The following is a 19,595-nucleotide window of genomic DNA, read 5'->3' on the forward strand; positions in this document are numbered from 1 at the left end:
ACTCTTTTCTTGTAGGAGTTCTTCATTCCTTGTGAATGAGGAAAAGAAGTTAAGATTTCTAGGATGATAGTGGGAAACAGAAAATTGAAGAAGTCAGACTTTTTGGTTGTTAAGGCTAGATAGAGATAAGTAGAGCACAAACACTGTGTTTTTTGTTCAAATAGGTCACTGGCAAAGTCTTTAGGATTTGCTTTAGGAATAGAGATTTCTTTATCCATTTGAAGTGGAATCTATTGCTTTTCTGTCAGAGGTCATTTTTTCTTGCCTTGTTTCACTGCATCTTAACAAAGCACAGTTATTCACAGCTGTACATCATCTCAGAATTCTCACTTTCCTGCAATCTTGTATGATCTGATTTCTTTCCTGCTACCTGCTAAAAATAACTGATGAGCAGTTTTTCTTTTTATGTTATTGCTCTATTTTCAGTACACATACTCGCAAAGCATACAGCTTTCCTATGGGAATTAGAATGGAGAGGCACATGGGGGGCTGTTTGTATGTCGGCAGTGCACTGTGAATTCTGAGTTCTGAGTCAACTGCTCTAAGATCAGAGAAGTCCCTCACAATTTTCCTTTTCTGAATATAGCTGAAAGCAAAGCATCTTACCATACTATTTGAAAAATCAAAACAAAACATTATATAGAATACATTTTATTACATGTCTTTATGATAATTACAAAGTTAATAAATTATCTAGCATGTCATCAGAAGATTATCTGAAATTATCATTCAAACTTCATGCAACATTAAACATTTTGACTAACCCATATGTGTCACATTACATTTAGTCAAAGGAATAAAGACTGAACATTATTTTTCTTCTTTAATGGCTAACGTCTATGCAAAAGCGTACCCCTCAAATGGCTAGACTTTTATTTCTGTCAAAACTCTAAAAGCCACATAGGGTATGGGCAGATAGTGAATTTGTGGTTTGAATTAGCCTTGGTACAAATGTTTTCATAACTGTCTACAGAAATATTTAGCAGAACCTGGGCTCGGGGAAAAAAAATGTTGCGGAGAATTCAGCTGAGGGGGAGACCTTAAATGTCACAGAAGAGGGCGAGGAGCTCAGTAACTTCTTGTACTGGTAACTTTACTGATAATGACTGCTTTCAGATTTCCTAACTCCTCGAGCTCAGTGGCAGAGACTGCAGGAGTGAAGCATTACCCGCAGAAGTGGAAGAGCAAGTTATTGACTATTTAAGCAAATTAGAAATACGCAGGTTGATGGAATCAGATCAGATACATACAAGGTTGCTGAGAGAGCCAGCTGATGTCATTGCAAGGACTCTTTCTATCATCTTCAAAAGCTCCTGGCTGTCATTCCCAATGACTGGCAAACATCCTGCCCATTTTTAAGAAGAATGAGAAAGAGAGTCCAAGGAATGATTTGGAGCAGATACTCCTGAAGGCTATGTTCATGCATCTAAAGGACAAGAAGCTGATAGGGAAGAGCCAGTATGGCTTTACAAAGGTAAATCATGCCTGACCAACTTGATTGCCTTCAGTGATGAGATTACTGTCTCAGAGGGGAATCATCACTGCTTAATGTTGTTTTTTTTTTTAATGATGTGGATGATGAGATAAAATGTGCCCTCAAAAATTTCATGGATGTGATTACAGAGAATGTATGCCGGAGGGTAATGCTGCTATTTAGGATGACCTTGACAGGCTGTGGAAAAGAGTTGACAGAAACCTCATGAAGTTCAGTAAGGGCAAGTACAAAGCTCTGCAACTGGGGTTGTACGTGCTGAGGACCAGATGGCAAGAAGGCTGACTTGTAGGGAAGGACTGAGATGTGATTAAGGACAAATTGAACAAGTCAACAGTATCACATTGCATACAGGGGTGTATTAGCACAAGCACAACCAACATGACGAGAGAAGAGAGTTTTTCCTCTACCTGGCACTTGTGAGTCTGCATCAGGAAGGCTGTGTCTAGATGGAACTTTCCAGTTCAGGAAAGGTACTGTGATAGTGGAGTGAGTGCAGCAGGCAGGACAGCAAGATGGCAAGGTGCTAGCTGGAGCACATGGCATACAAGAAGAGGCAGAAAGAACTGGATATGTTCATGACTGACAAGGATCTCCCTCGTGGGAGATCATGCTGTAGTTTTTTGGCTGTTTAATGGGAAGGTACAGAAAAGAAAGAGCCAGACTCTTCTCAGGAGTGTTCAGTAAAAGAACAAGAGCCAACAGACAGAAGTTGCAAAATATTCTTGTCTTGAGTTGCTCACACCACTTTTGATGAAGTCCAAAAGGCTGGGAACTGAGAGAGGGATAATGTAGTGCAACCTTACCCTTACAAGTGTATGGCAAGACATCATGCATTCACCATGCCAGCTTCAGTGGGGATGCTGTCTCCAATAATACATTATTTTGCAGTCATCTCCTGTCATACCTTTTCTCCTTCACCAATATTGTGATCAGTGTTGTTTTATTCTTTCTCTGGGCCTGCCTTTCTCTGATGTGTTCTGCATTGTGTGCTCCCTTAGTTCCTTTTGTCTAAAGACAAAGGATAAAGAAAAAGGTGTGCTGGTTTAATCTTTGAATTTTCAGCTGGTAGGATTCTTGGTTGTGCTAGACGTGCCTGAATTTCTCAGCTAGCCATACCAAATAGATAGCAGCAGTGTTGTTAATATCTTCTTCTTGTAACCAACTACAAGATAGATTTACTCACTCACTTTGCTTTTCATTGTGTAATCTTTAACTTCGAATAGGTATTACTGGCAGAAAATATCACTGTCATATAAAGAATTGAGTAATCAGCTAAGAAATAGTTTTAGTACTATCTTCTTCTAGCAATATATATGTAAAAAATAGAAAAACAAACATTTCTTCATTATTTGCAATGTCAGTGTTTTAAAGTATTGATACTCCATTAGTTAGAACAAGATGTATTTTTCCTTCAGCATCACTTGTTATTTGTTCTCTTGCACTTTGCACAGATCTTTGTTTTCTTTTTCATCATTACTTCAGAATAAATAAGTGCTATGGCAAAACATAGGCTTCACTAAAAGTTGGTTTCACTTCAAATCCATGGCAAAACCATACTACTACTATTTCTCAGTCTCTTTATGTGGACTTATCAGAACCAAATATTTCCTCAGTGCCTCTGACATTAAAGCTTAACACCACTATTGAAGGCTTCTTGACATTCTTGTGCCCTTGCTCTGGGAAGCTGCTAAGGGTGTCAGCACTAAAACTACAGGATTTTACGTAACTTACTGGTCTTACTGGCACATCTTGTGCATAGTTTTTTACTGCTTGATTCCCAAGTTGGATATTTTGCAAGTATATTTCTCTCTGATAGTTAATTTTCTTCCTTGTGAAAGAAGAATTTAAAAGAGTTAAGTGATTTTATTTTAAAGACTCCTTATTTTTACTGTAGGAGAGCTTTTCAGAGGTATGTGCTTGGCAGATCAGCACATCTGTTTTATCTTCTTTGGAGGGTATGCAACAGTTTCAGAAGTACATATGAATTACTAATACTTTTCAGTTATGGACACAATCTTCCCCAGATACATTTTTATTTCTTTTTCGTTGATTTTTTAAGTCTTCTAGAGAGAAAGGAATAGATTTTCTTCCACATCTTGGAATAGCAGAGGATATTTTTTGAATTACAGTTAGAGAAATTCTTGGCTTTATCTTGATAGAGAAAGGAACTGGAAGTCTTGTCTTCCTGTATCCTATTTTGACTATAGTCTCTATAATTTTTAATGAGATTTTCAACACTGGTTAAAATTCTTAACCTGTAATGTATATCTCTGTATACAGAGACAGTTCATCTACGGAAAACATATGAGATTTGTATTAGGAATATTCTTCTTGACAGTAAAGGCTGTTGTTTCTTTATCTATCCTAAAGATTATGAACTTTCACCAATTACGTAGCACGTTAATTCATTGAAGGAGACAGAAAAGATTTGTAGCTACTTGTATCACATTGATAGGCTGCATCAAGTCATCTGTGTTGGTAAAGTGATCAAATCCAATCAATTCAAATGTGAATTTTGCCTCATTTGTCTCAAGGTAACCAAGGAAAATATAGTTTACTGGAGTAGAATGATTGTCTAGATAAAGAATTTATCTTCCTCTGTAGGTACTCCAAACTAGAGATAATTTAATTAATGAACTTCATGATCACTAGGGATGTCAGTGACTGACATCAGATGTCTGGAGCATGGAGTGTCTTGTGTCTGTGGATTCATTTCAGCAGATTTTTTTTTTCTGTACTCCTGCAGAATATGTCCAAAAGAATCTATTTATCCAGGACACTCACAGATGTTCTTATTCTGTAGAAGATCCATTTAGTGTGAAATGGTGGAAGTCTCTCCTGAAAAGTGTAAGCCAGTAACCTTGTCCATACACGTTACCAAGACTATAAACCAAGACAGGAACGTCTGGTGAAGAGGTGCTCTCAGATGTTGCTTGCAACATAGATTCTGTACTCAGAATGTTCTCCACAAACCCTATGGCATTCATTTGGTTTGTGAAGTTCTCCTATTTACACTCCAGAGACCTACAGCTGACGGACTGAGGAGACGGTACTACAGCTGTATCAGAGATGGAAGAACCAAGCCATCTGTGCTATTTTGGTTGGCTATTCAGCTCTGTGTGTGGTATATTTACTACAGGTACCGCTGCTGTTCCCCACTTTCCAGACAGTCAAAAGTTTGTAACAAATCATCTCAGTAGGCACTCCTCAGCTTAACCTGATGTGAGCTGTCAAAGCCAGTGCTCTTATGTATTTCATAAGAGGAATTACCTCTTAATCTTCTTGCTAAGCACCAGAAAGAAATATGCCAAGCATGCAATTCTGAGAGACACTGTTGTCTGTATTCTGTACTAGAAACTTGTCTCTCCAAGTAGATACCAAAATAGAACTGTACATTCCCCATCTCAGATTCCAATGTTAATGAAGATGCAGTAGCAAAATACATTTTGATTATCATGATGCTATTGCTTTTCCATCAACCCCATTACTTTGCATTCTTTTCCCAGCGTTCTCTCTGGGCATTGCTGAGTTTAATCCTGTCAGAAGGTTCAGACTTGGAACTGCTTTTTTACAGCTAGAAGCATAAGCGCCTATATGTTTAAATCTATATAGGGAATCTGCTTGGATGACTTTTCTTGAAAACAATTTTGTCCTTAAGTAGACAAAATAAATAATGTAGGGTTTTGATATGGGCATACCAGCAATGTAAAAATCATCAGGCTTTTAGTCCTGAAACAGACCGTTGTATAGTTTTTCAGAAAGATCCTTCTAGCATCTCTGTCCTCACATCACTTCCTTGGAGCCACTGTGCCTTTTTTCTCTTTCCAACGAGACAAGACTCTGTATGTTTTCATACTTTTTTTTTTTTTTTTTTTTTTTTTTGGATATAAGAAATCCTCTTCCACAGAATTGGTGTGAGGGCTGCTCCAAAAGTAATGCCTCCCATTTTATCATGTTGGCCCATGATGTCAGAGGCAGATGTTGATGATACAACAGTAAAGGATGAACCTCCCCACCAATAATCGATTCCATTTTGTTGACTTGCGACAGATGGCAGCAGAGGGGCAATCTGACAAAATGGTGTCTGACATATGAGTGAGTATGAGGCAAAGTTGTGTCACTGACTTCTTCCGTGCAGAAAAAAATGTACCCATTGACATTTGTTATTACTTGCCGAATGTTTATGGATACCTAACAGTGGATGTGAGCACAGTAAGGCAGTGGGTGTGTGTTTTAGGAGTGGCAACAGCCACTTCAAGTGCAAGCCACATTCTGGATGGCCATGCGTGGCTCTCGCACTACGAAGAACCTTTCAGACACTCAGATCATTTGTGCGAATTACTGGCTAATGGTGGTGACCGTGTTGAAAAATAGTGTTTTGTAGCTGAGAATTTGCTTTATCAAACAATGTTGTCCTCTTTCCATCTGTTGTAGGTTCCATGGAAATAAATAGGAGGCATTGCTTTCAGAGTAACTTACATACATTCATTGTGCTTTCTACCTTAGTAACTGCTTGTTTTAATACCTTTCATTGAAAACTGCATTTTCGGTAGATGTCACCTTGAAATACATTGAGTCTTTAACATTAATTCTTTCAAAAGAACAGGATAATTTGCAACCCTTGTCCCAAACTTGCAAAAAACTTTAGAAGAGCACTTGTCTTTATTGATAATTGGTCCAATATTTGCTGTAAAATAAGCATAAGCTACTCTAGCATAGTTTTTAGATGATTTGCTATGTTGTTTCCCCTGCTTTATATTTAACTTCTCTGTTTGTTTTTGTTTCAATGGCTGATTTCACATTCCATTTTTTTAATTATTGTATGTATCAAGTATTATTCTAGAAGGAATGAAAAGATTGCATACTCTTATGAAAGAAAACAACTGCTATATTTTGATTTGTTTTCTTTTCTAGCTGGTGAGACTGCAGTTAAAAGAGACGTGTGTGATCTTAGATCACAAAAATACCCTCTGAAACCTCAATAAAATGCCATTCATAAGGAAGATTTTATTGCTGTTTAGAAAATACTTTTTTCAGCCAAATCATGCAGTTCTCTTGAGCAGAGAGTGACTGGCTGTGTGTGATCTGTTCATAGGGTGGTTGGCTCATGCGTTGGAATTGAAGGTAAAAAGAACAGCCCCTCTGGGAGCTCTTCCCGCACTGCTAGGGCCAAGTTCAACTAACTCAGCATGTAGCTAGGAGAAGGAATCCACACTGAGGCCTCATCAGCCTTATTGCTAATGTCATTTTTGGCTTTGCATCTGTTTACTCAATTAACAAAAGCAGAAGAAAAAAATACAATAAAACAAACTTATTTGTTGAACTACTGAATACTATTATTAAGTTCCTCAAAGCATTATTATTTTTCCTAACAAAGGAAAGGAGCACCCATGCCATCATCGTACAGCATTATTTTAGGGTTCACCTTGAATTTGTGTTCTCAATGCTCTCAACTTTAATAAAAATTAAAGGTTGCAAGGTTTAAGGTAACTATAGAACTTGATGTGTAATTAATTTGATATTTCATCTCTGTCATCAAATTTGAAATCAATTATGAAATTATGGTATGTATTCATTAGCTTTATCACATTTACTTCCTACTGAGTAGATACTGAGAGTTTTAAAAGTTGAGAAACTGCACTTTAGTTTTTAAATGAAGTAGTGGGGTGAGTAACCGTAGTGGATTATACCTACAGAAATGGAATGAGATATTAATGAAAACGTGGTGCTGTAGGTGTGTAATTCAAGGTTTTTTGCTTTGCTCTTTTTTTTTTTTTTTTTTTTTAGAAGGTAATGCCTGGCCCTGTCTGAAAGTGAACCTTTGCTTTGTTTAATTTACTGTGGACTTCTTGAACTAAAATGAAGATTCTCCTGTTAATCTCTGTTGTTAATCCCTCAATTGTAGTCAGTTCATTAAAGATCATGTTCTTTTCTTCCAGTTACTTTGAGAATACTAAAACAACACTCCAACACTCTTTGTGTGCAGTGGGCTACTACTCTCCTCTTGACTGGAGAACAGTTGACTTTATTAAGGTTTTTTCAGTCATGAGACTGAAGACAAAAATCTACTTTCCCTGAAAAATGTTAGCTTGATAGCACTTAGAGTATGCATTTGAGATGATTGCGCTTCTCAGCCATAGTGAGATTTCTCTTTCTTCACATGTGTTTATTATGTACCTTTCTCTAAATTCTCTGTCTGTATTAGTAACTTGTGCCACTTAGCTATTTGAAATGTGCTATGTATGAGTTTTATGTGGTGCTTACATGTCAGGTGATGGGTTTTCTGTTAGAGGTATTCTTAAATAATAGGAGGTTTTTAGACTGTTTTCTGATTTGGAGTATTTAGTCCGTGCCTGATTTATATGCTTTATTTTCCTATATTTTCCCATCAGCTGTTTCTGGAAGAAGAAGGGTTTTTTTAAGCTGGAGTCAGAGATGGGCTGACTGCAGCAGAAAACACTGGATCAATACTGTGCAGCTAATTCTTAACACTGAGGAAAGAAAACCAGTGTAGAGTTGAGATCTGCATCTAGTCTGACTTTCACACTTGCTGATTCAGATGCTATTAGGACCCTGTTGTGAAAATTTGGGGCAAGCTGATTTCCCATAGCCTTCTCTGTCTTCATCCCTTGCCCCCTCCAGCGCTCACTGAACGCACTCTTTGTTTTATAAACCAAGGTTTCCTAGGTTCAGGAAATATAGTGCACCCTCCCCATCTCTTAAAGCCACCGTGGGACTTCTTGTCTTGCATGCAACAGACCAGTTAAATTCTCAGAATCTGTTAATATTTTCATTGCTATCTGTTACCTTGTCATATATATGTCACAGAACAGTGAAGACCAGTGCAACAAAATGATGAGAGGTTGTTGGAGGAGACTCACAAGCAGAAGAGGTAGTTGAATGCTGGAATTGGTCAGCTGTGCATGCAGAAGAAGCTCATTAAACGTGTGTTGATCTTTTTTTTTTCTCATACACAAAGTGGAACAGTGGTGATGGTACTAGATCAAGTTGGCTGAAAAACATAATTAAATTATTGTTTTTTCTTTTTTTAATTTTGTAACTTAATGCACCATTTTTTAACAGTAATATGACTACTTAAGAGTCTGGAATTGCTTAGTAGAACCCAACAAAGCAAAGGAACAACCTCAGATAATGCTTATGCTCTAAAGAAAGTAGTCTGGCCATACTAAATTGCATAGTGAGCTTCAGTGGTATGTTACTTTCTTGATCCTAATTTTTCAATGAGTAAGATAGGGAGCCTTGTTCAATCTTTGGCAGTTCTGCTTTGACTGTCAATCAGACACACAGTTGTGGTGATGGGACTATGTGATGTGGTCAGTCCAGTTTCCTACATCACTTATTTCACTTACTTTCATTGTTTTCTTTTTTTTTTCTTGAGGTTACAGAATTAGGCTTTCTAAATACTGCCATTATTCTCTATGGCTGGGTGATCAAGGGCTAATAAGGTAAATTTTAGTTTTAAGCAACTAAACGCTAAAGCAAAACTTTTTTAAAAGGATTTTTTTTTCTTATTTTCAATTTGAAGTAGCATTCTTGAGAAGAGTTCCTCATTGACTTCCTTCTACTAAGCTTCTCCAAAGGTAGATGTTTTTCTTTGTGTACCAAAACTCACTCTCTCTCTCAAAAAAAAAAGAAAATTAAAAATAATTCCTCACCTCATGTCACTGTGCTTATAATCTTTTGATTCTTAAGTTAAGGTGAAGGTTATGGCTGTATGACCTTTAAAACAAAGAAGTGATGAAGGAAATGGTGCTGGCAGTATAGCAAGTTGGACACTTCCCTTTGAGTTTAGAATCATTCCAGCTCAGATCATCAACATCCTTTTGAGTTGATGTTGACTTCTTCGCAGTAAAAAAAATTGTGTTTTTTTTTTTTAAACCCATCTGACTTATCAGAAGACTTCTAATAAAGATCTGGACAATGTAGTTTATTATTTTCTGCCTTCTAGGATTGCTTTCAGGAATTTTTCTAGTTATAGTGTGTTTTGTTCTTTGACTTGAGTTGCTGTCAGCATTATATTCCTTTACATGGCCGCTCCATTTCATTCCTCAAGTGAATAAACGTACTGATCAGTGTCTCTCAGGACTTCAAAGTGTTTTGAGGCCCTCTTCAGTGATGTTATACATTGTAGAATTCAATATTTCATAATATAATATTCATTGGCAATTTTAAAATAAAATAATATAGCACATTATTGCATACTTTTTTCGGGGGGGGCCATTTTTGCAATAAATTTCACTGTATATGTATTGTATCAGTTTAGTTATGCTGAGAAGCAGTGTACTTTAAAGCCAGTGAAGCTCCTCTCTCCATCAGGATTAGTAGCTGCAGCAACGGTGCACTGTCCTGTGGGTGGTGGTAATGCTACGTTAATGATAGCTGTTGCTGAATACAATCTTTCTGACATGGCTGACTGACAGTGTGCCTACTTTTTAATGTAAAAATAGTTTCCAAGAACCTAAGTTAGATAAATAGAACAGGCGGTTTCTTTAGCCGTGAACAAAATGAATGTGTTTTTTCCTAGTGCACATACTCATCATTTGAAATATAGTCAGTATACATTTTTTTCTTGAAGACAATTTTCTGTAGTGATTTGGGTACATTGTAAATGTGCACTTATCCTTGGATCATTAGGAAAACTCTGTTGTGTTTTAGGTGCATAATTTTGAAAGAGGACATTAAAACAATAGTAGAAAATTTGAATGAACTTCTGCATATTTTTGCTTAATTTTTTGTCACCTATTTTACAAGAAGAGCATCTTGAAATTACCTCATAAAAGATAATCAGATTAGGGTAATAAATAGCAATGTGTTAACATGTAGCATAAAAATCCATATAAGGAAAGAATTAACAGCTATTTATGCTGATGTGCATAAATATGCAATATTATTTAGAGCAGTATGGAATAATTTAATTCAATTTAAACCTTAGTACAATTAATATTATTAGGAATGAAAAAGCTTCCAAAGGACTTGCAGGTAATAAACTGAATTGGATCACTCTTCTTACCACTTTTCAGGAATGCCTGATGGTACATGGGTTTTCTACTGTTCTCTTCTCACAGAAAAAGTCTTTGGAAATCTGAAAATCTACTCATTTGAAAGTTTTTACTGTTTATTTTGGTTATTTTAATTCCCTCTTTATGGTGTGGAGGGTAATAGCAATCCCTTATTGCTAGAAATTCCAGAATTTTTTAGAGAAAAGCCATTGGATTTTTGTTTGTTTATTTGTGTAAGTGATGCAGTCTTGTCCTTCATCTAAGAAAAAGGCTTAAATCATGGAAATGAACAGTTGTCTTCAGTGTCCAATTTCACAAATTTTATGGGGGGGGTCTTTGGCTTAAATGGTGTGCCTGGAATCAAAAGGTGTCAAATGATTGTTTCTGAAAATCTTGACTCATTTCTTTTTTTTTTTTTTAATTAGAAGCCTGATTTTGATTCTACTTTGTTTTCTTTGATGGATTCAAATTTGCAAGTACTTGACGTGACACTGCAAAATGAAGAAACATTTTTAGCATTGGAAAGGACTTTTTACTTTTGAGTGCTAACTATTTTTAGGAACTGTACCTCCAGAAATGTCATTATTCAAAGATTTGGTCTACCAATGACACAATTACCCAGCAGTGAGGTAATGCTGTAGATACTTGTATTATCTGAAAGGTTTGTTGTCCAACTTTACGTTGCTTTTTGACAAAGGTACGGAGTAGCAGTTTTATCTTGCATAGGTGTTCAAGTTTCCTAACAGTATGACAATTACAAACGTAAGTCTGAGTAATACCGGGTTATTTTAAGACTACATCTTTTAAACTGTTTTGGGAAACCCTGAATTTGTCTCAGAGTATCCACTTAATTGTTTGGAAGGCATTAATTTTGCACCAAACATGAGAAAGCATACATCATAGCACAGATCCTTATAAATACTCCTTTCTTTGAAGAGTTTTTTTTTTTTTTTTTTTAAGACATCTTGGACTGTGCAGGAAATGATCTTCCTTATACATACTTTGATCAGGGTTTTGGTTTTATTAATATTGTTGTCTCTTATCTAAACGACAGATAACAGTAACGAATACCACTTTCCCAGCAGGTGAATGTAAGTTTGTCAGTTTATAAAAAATAATTAATTCCCCTACTTTTAATCTAGAAGTTGAATAAGAATTCTCATGTGGAGCTGAATGTGTTGGACTTGCATATTTTCATTTTATGTGTTAACTTAGCTGTACTTTCTCTGTTTATTTTATAGGACAGCTAGAACCATGTATTGTACAAACTGAGTTGGTGCCAACATAATATTTCCAATATGTTGTTTAATCACTGAGCAAGTCTGCTTTCAAACCGGGCAGCGCGCCCATTACCAGTGAGCAGCATTGGGTTAGAGCAACTTAACAATTACACTAGTTGTGCTTAAAAAGCATTCTGACTCAAATCAGCTGTAACTGTTGGAAAAGGTATTTAAATATGCCAATAACTTTTTAACATCATCAGAAAAGGACTTTTCTTTTATTCTCAGTCTCTGGAGGATGTCAGCACTTTTACTCGCTAATAGAAGTTTGTTTAGCACCAAGGAAAATTTGCTATCTTTGCAACTTTTCCAGCTCCAGTTGGCTTACATTGCAAAAAGTATAGCTCAGCGTTGAACCTACATTTTTGGAAGAGCTCAAAGCAGCAACTAGGCCTATGCCACGTAATTTGAACATATATATTGCAAAGATGTATTTTCATGATGACACTGTTGTTACTAGTTCTGAAGAAAATATTAAAGCAGAGTTGTTTGTGATCTATTCTAAAAGTATTTCTGAAATACAGAAGAAACATTCTTCCTTCTCTATGTGGATAACATACCAGATAGGAAGCTAGTATATCATTCTGCTTTCTAAACAGTAAATTAAAGAGCTGTCTCTACTACTTGCATGATGTTTTGGGGAAATCTTGCAACCGAAGAATTCATCTTTTATTCCAAAATCCAAACTCCAGATATAATTATGGAGAAAAGGGCTGAGGAAGCAAAGCTAGCCTGTTTTGTTTTGATTGGACTAAAAGTTTAGACTTAAGTTCTCTGTGGTCAGGAGGCTGAGATTAAAGGGTCTGTAATTAGATTCAATACTCCATGTGTCTTAATGCCCAGAAAGGCCAAACCCTGTCTGCAAGCAATGGTAGTTGCCAGGATCATCAAAAATAATTCATAGATACAAGTGAAAAGGAAATTATGCGTGCTTTCTGAATTAGTTTGTTCTTGCTTGCTCCTTTCTGTGAAAAGAATGGATAAGAAATTCCTCAAAATATCTAGAAAACAAATAGAACTTGATTTTGAGAAGAAATAGTTCTGGAAACAGATCGCCTAGAAACTGCAGGTAGTCTTCTATGTTTAGGTCATGCTGCAGTAGTTTTCCTTTTGATTCTCCGGTTATGCTTATGTTAGATATAGTGGTACTCGAAGCAAAATGGACTATTTAAGTGTGTGCATTTTTGCTATGTCCGTGTCTGCATGAACAGAGAAAAGGTTTCTTTGTAATACATACCTCAGTCATGAGAACAAATGTGTCTCTTGATTAATAGTGTATACTAAATAGTTATTTTAATGTTTTTGTTTCAGAAATTTCCACGTTTAAGTTCATAGTAATGAGTAAAATGATCTGTTCATTAGATTGACTTAACACGTGATGGTAACACGAGAGGATAAATCAGTTTTGCCATGTGCAAAGTGACTGTATTTGAGACTGCATGCTCCTCTCCCGTCCAGCTCACAAGCACTAGGCCTGACCAGAAGCTGGACTGCGTTCTGAATGCTCTTCTCTCTTACAGGCAAGTTAAAGATCAAAATAAGAAAGTAGCAAATCTGAAGCATAAAGAGCAAGTGGAGAAGAAGAAGAGTGCACAAATGCTGGAGGAGGCCAGGAGACGAGAAGATAATCTTAATGACAGCTCCCAACAGCTTCAGGTAACATGAGAAATGGATAAAAGCAATATGGCCCATGATCCAGTAAGCTGCATCACCTCCTGCTGTACCTACTGATCTATTTTCATAGCTATTACACACAAAATTTATTGCTGATTATTTAAAAGGAGACATCTAACTTAGAGTTCTTCAAAGAAAGCAGCCTTTCTGTTCAGAAAACAGGGTTTTTACTGTCAGTTCAGTTATGAAGTGCATCATCGAAATAATTTGATCATTTCAACATTCAGATTGCTGTGGCATTTCTTCCTTTATTAATTTTCTAACAGCTTTATTCTTTAGCTGTTTTGTGTGTTTTCCTATCTGATTTTACCTTATAGTGTTACTTTTCTTCAGCAAATGAAAGATTACCAAGTAAGTATTGTTATGATAAATTCAAATTTTTGTGGGGCAACTGAAGGGTCTTGTGTTTACTTGGCCTTACTTGACAAGAACCTACTCTACCTCATGAACTCCCAGTATGCTTACTAGACAGTTTGCATTATTGTAGAAATCATAACATGCTGCTGCCACACCGAATTCTAGCTATCTCAAATCTGTCTAGGCATACAAAGTCACTGGTATGAAACCAACTGAAACACTTTTTGGTCTGCTGTAGGTTGATAACAGCTGTAGATGGCTTATGAAACAGTTCAGTTTTCAAGTGCTGTCATAGAAACGTTAAACTGTTGCCATGAAATAGAATGAAGGCTGCACGATACCGAGAGAAGATAATAAATATTTTTCCTGTGATTTCTTAAATTTACAAAAGCAGCTTTCCTTTTGGTGAGTGAAAATAAACATGGGAATCAAAATCTACCCTTGAGATCTTTTAAAATTCTTTTTAAAATCTTTAGAGAGTGTGCTTTCTCAAAACTGTTTTCTTTGTTATCCTAGGTTAAATCCTGGTTCTTGGTACCAGCTGTGTTTGCTACTAAAACTACAATAAAGACATAGAATAAATCCTAATAGCTCACATGCAAAGACAAATCCCCTCCTTAATTTAAATGGATACTTCTTTACTCTGTTCTGTGGAATTCCAGTGGGATGGTTTCAACTCTTTAAGAACTTTTGAAAGAACCGCAGAAACATGCGTCCATGTGGAATGCTCTCAGATGCACCATTTTGTGGTTTTCCCCTTAGTTCAAGTCCTGCATGTGCATTGCACTGAAATAGTTAAGTTCCAAGTGTATGAAAATGATTTCATAACTACACACTTTTTTAAAAGACGGGGATGTGGGTTTTCTACATCTGCTAATGGGTTTTGTGGCCGTAATGCTATGGCAATGCACAAGGATCTTGTTATGTGGCAGCTTAAGTTCAAATAACACAATCCTCCTTGTATTAGTGAACTGTCTTTTAAAATTCCTAAAAATAATCTAATATATGGTTAGATTTTTAATCTGCAATCTGTATAAATTTATATTTTAGTTTGGAAAGGTAAGTAGTACTTGACATCTGTCATTAAACTATTAGCGTGTTGTACTTATCAAATGATACTATCACATGTGTTCATCTTTATTTTATTGCTTTTAAAGCATGGTCTGCCCTACTGGCTTTTTTCCTTGACATTACTCTTTTACTTTCTGTTTTTCTTTCTGTTACACAAATGGAATGCACTGAAAAAAAGCCTGACATTTGTTCTCTCTCTGCTCCTGTTAGCATACTAAAATTACTCTTTTTTTAGAAACAATAAGTTATGTAATGTGTTTGTACAGCTACGCATAGCAATGGATGGACAGTGATACTCCGGTTATTGACAACTTTAATTCCTATTAAAATTAGTTGAGATTCTGATATTTCAATGAGATTTTATAGCCTTGGAGGCAGCAGTGAGACAGCTTTCACTCAGAAATTCACAAGTTAAAAGAATGGTGCTGGACCTGTTTAAGAAAGTACAGTTGTCCTTGCAATGTACTATCCAATTCTTTACTTACAAAGTGTTTTAGTGGTAGAGATATAATAGATATAGAGCTAGGAATAGCATACTTAGCATAATTCTACAGTAAGTATTTCCTCTTTTAAAAAAAAAAAAAAATTTGAATGTCACAATAAACAGCTTATATCAAGGAACTAGAAATAAATACACTTGTTTCTTTTGAGGTAGCCAAATTATTTGTTGTTTTTCTCATTTTCCCTACTGTTATTTTCTCGTGTCTTCAGTAGTTCTGCTGCTTTCCCTATAATCATATGCAAGTATTCTGAGATTCTAAGAAATACTGAGTATTTCTGAGATAAATATAGATACTAACAAATGCGTGTGAGAACTTAAGACTGAAGTTGCATGTGATACATAACATTAAAGTGTGTAATTTATCACAGTGTTAATATTACTTGACTTTCACTGGTTCATTCTCTGCTTTTGTGAATCTAACTGTCCCATTTGGGTGGGCTCAATTTTAAAGAGTCTTTCCTCATATTCAACACAAGGCTGAAGGGAATGCTTTCATTCACGGATGAAAAAGCTCTGTATGCTCTAATGAAAATATCAAGCTATGGTAAAATATGGAGTGTTTAATGACAAGTGACAGGTTCAATAAAAACTCCTTCCCTTAGAAGAGCCCTCTGCTTATAGCCTCTCTCTCTCAAGGATTTCAACATTTTGATTTCCTGAAAGTAAAATTTACCCAGGACCACATTTTAGTTTGTTAGCTGTGGAGACCTGTCTTCTGTAGAGGCTCTAAAGGGCACTGCCTTCTAATCGATTAAAAAATATATTAAACTTGAGAGGAACATAGATTTTTTATTTTTTTTTTTTAATGCAACCATTGTTGGCTTTGGGGTCAGGACACAGAAGCACCAATTTCAGATAATTTTGGTCTTGGTGGTTTTGGCTGGAATTAATAATATGACATTATGAAATGCTTAAAAATATATGATCTGCATGTTCTTTGGTTGACCGTCTGCAATCCAGTCAAATAAACATGCTCCCAAGCACATATTCCACTCCTCCTCTCTCTGTCCCTAACAGGCATGTGGTTTCTTTCTTCCTGAGTCCAGTAACAAAATGTTCGTTTATTCAAAAAGCTCTGATGATGGAAATTCGGTATTTTGGGGAGTGGGGGAGAATGAAAACCATAATGTCTCAATTCTAGTGAGTTGGATAAATGGGTTTCCAAATTTGTCTTTTCCTCCTGAGTTCCCTTAAACCTCAACTCTCTAGAGATCTGAGAGGTTAACGAGTGTCTGGTCTATAAACAGTATGAAAAAAGAGGGTCTTGGACTGGAGTAGAATTTTTTTTTCTTAAAAAAAACAAAAAACAAAAAACTTGGCTATTGTGAAAAGGAAGTGATATGCTGTCTTGTCCAAGGAATGTAACGCTTACTGAAATTTCAAGAAATGTGAATGGGTTAGTATGTATATTTTTTTGTCTTTTCCCCCCAGTATCTTCCAGAGTTTTCAGGTGGAGTTTTCAGAATATTTTGTGGCACAGAGTTGTCTAATATGGTTTCTGTATTGCAGCAGCTATCCAGCAAATTGCTGCTGAAAAACTGTGTATCCAAAAATTGTATAAAATATATTTGAATGCTTTAATTAGAATCTGTAATACCAGTTAAATGTAGTAGCATCCAAACTTGAATAATTTCATATATAGTTCCTAATCCATGAATTATATGCAAGCAGACAAGTATGTGTTGTTTTTTTCCCTGTGACTATATAACACCTCTATCTACTGAGTATTCAATAGGCAAAATATAGTGGAAAGAACTGAATTTCAGTTTTCAATTGACAGGTTGTGGGGGGCAAGGAAACTTTCTGTTCTATTATTACTTTACTGAGATCAAGATCAAGCTAGATGAAGTGGATAAGTAACAAAATACCTTCTTATCAAATAAACCTTATGAATTCTTTATATATCAGAAACTATTTCTAATGAAGCACGATGGCATCTACACAAAGTCAGTATCAACATTCAAAAATCTGAAAACATGAGAAAAACTCAATGATTTGCAGCCTAAATTACTGGAGAATTTCATCCTGACATGCTGATTAGATATTGAGGGTAAGGTAGCTGAAGTGTTTTGATCTGATCTGTTGATGGTTGTATCATGCTACGATGAAGAAGATGGGTTACCTTATTTCATAGTGCCCTAATTAATCTGTGACTAACCTGTAATTAATTTTATCTGTGACTTTTGTACAGTGCACACAGTGATTCTGAAGAAACAGGCATAAAGAACTCTAAACTTGAAGATCCAGATTTCCTCCATAACTTACTAGGCATCATCAGCTTTGAAGCAAATTGGTTATGCTAGGTAAAATGGTGTTACATGTTTTTTTGGGGATAAGTGAATTTCATGTGCCAAGTTCCATGGCAGTTTATCTTCCATGTAGACCACTGACATATCAGATTCCATCCTAGCCTGCCAGCTGAGTGGAATGTACTCTTTTTTATCTCTTAGCACAGCTCGGCATGTTGAGGCCCACAAAGCTGTCAGATACCAGATTTCAGCATGGTAGAATCCATTTTTCATGCCATCTTGCATCTGCAGGTTTTATTACAGAAAACACAACATATCAGACGTGTTTTCTCACTGAGCTCAGATCTATCTCTGAGAATTATTCAGATCAAACTGTTCTTTCTCCCTTCATCTCCCAGTACTTTTCAGGTAGTGCAATAGGAAGGAGTTAGGGCCTTCCTGTTGCTGGATAATTCTAAATGCTGCCCAGCCTTGAAAGTGTCTTTCTTGCCTGGTTCTGTCTAGGTGTCATGGTCACCAGCTTATGTGACTTTGATTTTATTAAATGATATATTCCATCCTAGGTGTTCTTCTTTCTGCTCTCTAGGACAGAACTTCAGGTTATGAAGCACTGAAAGAATGTGAATTGCCTTTGCAATTTATCTTTTAAGAAATTCATTAGTATTTTTGAGGGAATAACTTTTCTTGTCAGTCATTCCACAGATTACCACAAAGGAAGAAACTTAGCATTGTTGTAAGATTTTGGTAATTAAGCAAAAATGTAACTGTAATTCACACATTATATGAATCATGCTTTTACTGCCTGTCTCCCAGTATTACGCAGAACTTTTGTTAATAAAAACACAGCAGTTATGTACAAATACAGGATTTAAAGGACAATCGTGCCTCATAAAAATCTTAATGGAATGAATGTATGCAAACTGTGCCTCCTTTTAGATTTGAACTATGCAATAGAAGCCAGTAAATAGTGATGGGATTAACTGACCCTCCAGCCCTTTGTCTGAGACATTCTGTGGCAGCTGGCTGTGCATTAAAAAGCAGGATATACATATGCAGTAATCACTTCAGTGTGCATCATGATTTGTTAATGATGCACTTCCACCATCTTTTACAATATGTAGCTCTCTCCGAAAGCAATGCCTCCTATTTATTTCCATGGAATCTGTGAAAGATACAAAGAGCACAATAACACAATTTGATAGTGCAAATTCTCCACTACAAAACACTATTTTTCAACACAGCCATTACCATTAACTGTGTGATTTTGAGAGTGATGAACAAGAGCCTGCACGCTGCGCTCATAAGCATCTGCACCAGCAGAGGTGACCTACTGTTTCACAGCTGGTACAGTTGCCCACATAGTCCAACTCTTACTGTGTTCACATCCACTGCTTGGTCTCCATAAACGTTCAGCAAGCAAGAGTGAATGTAAGTGGGTGCCACTTTTTCTGCACAGAGGAATTTGGTTTCACACCTTTGCTTCATACGCACTTCCATGTCAGATGCCATTCTGTCAGACTGCCTCTCTGCTGCTGTCTGTCACATGGCAACAAAATATAACAGAATGTTGGTGGGAAGGTTTAACCTCTACTGCCATACCACCGACGTCCACCTCTGAAGCTGAGGGCCAACATAATATAATTGGAGGCAGTACTTTCAGAGCAGTGCTCAGTACAGAAAATAGCATTCCATAAACATTACATTCTGTGCTTATTTGGAGGGTTGTAATTTTCAGCACAGTGTGTGCAGTTACTGTAGATACAGCAAACATTTAACTGTGGCAGATGCCTGGAGAAAAACTAGTTCTTGTTCTTATCATGTCATAACTCTCTCTGTCAAGAGAGCTTTTCCCAACTTTCCTGGATGTCTGGGAGGAGTTCCAAAAATGACGACCTTATAGCTAGGTTTTTTGTGACTAATACTGAAGTTTCTATTTGGGGATTACTT

General features: G+C 36.4%; 1 protein-coding gene across 17 annotated transcripts in view; it reads left to right on the forward strand.

Annotated features, from left to right (window-relative positions):
* Positions 1–19,595, forward strand: part of ERC1 (ELKS/RAB6-interacting/CAST family member 1) — a 291,778-nt gene that overhangs the window by 142,544 nt on the left and 129,639 nt on the right. For all 17 annotated transcript variants that reach the window (XM_040650627.2, XM_046901424.1, XM_015286777.4 and 14 more), the window contains one exon: positions 13,316–13,451. In XM_040650627.2, the coding sequence (XP_040506561.1) occupies positions 13,316–13,451 (136 nt within the window). The remainder of the gene's footprint in view (positions 1–13,315; positions 13,452–19,595) is intronic.

The sequence above is a fragment of the Gallus gallus genome, chromosome 1, assembly GCF_016699485.2.
Source record: "Gallus gallus isolate bGalGal1 chromosome 1, bGalGal1.mat.broiler.GRCg7b, whole genome shotgun sequence".
Taxonomy (NCBI): domain Eukaryota; kingdom Metazoa; phylum Chordata; class Aves; order Galliformes; family Phasianidae; genus Gallus; species Gallus gallus.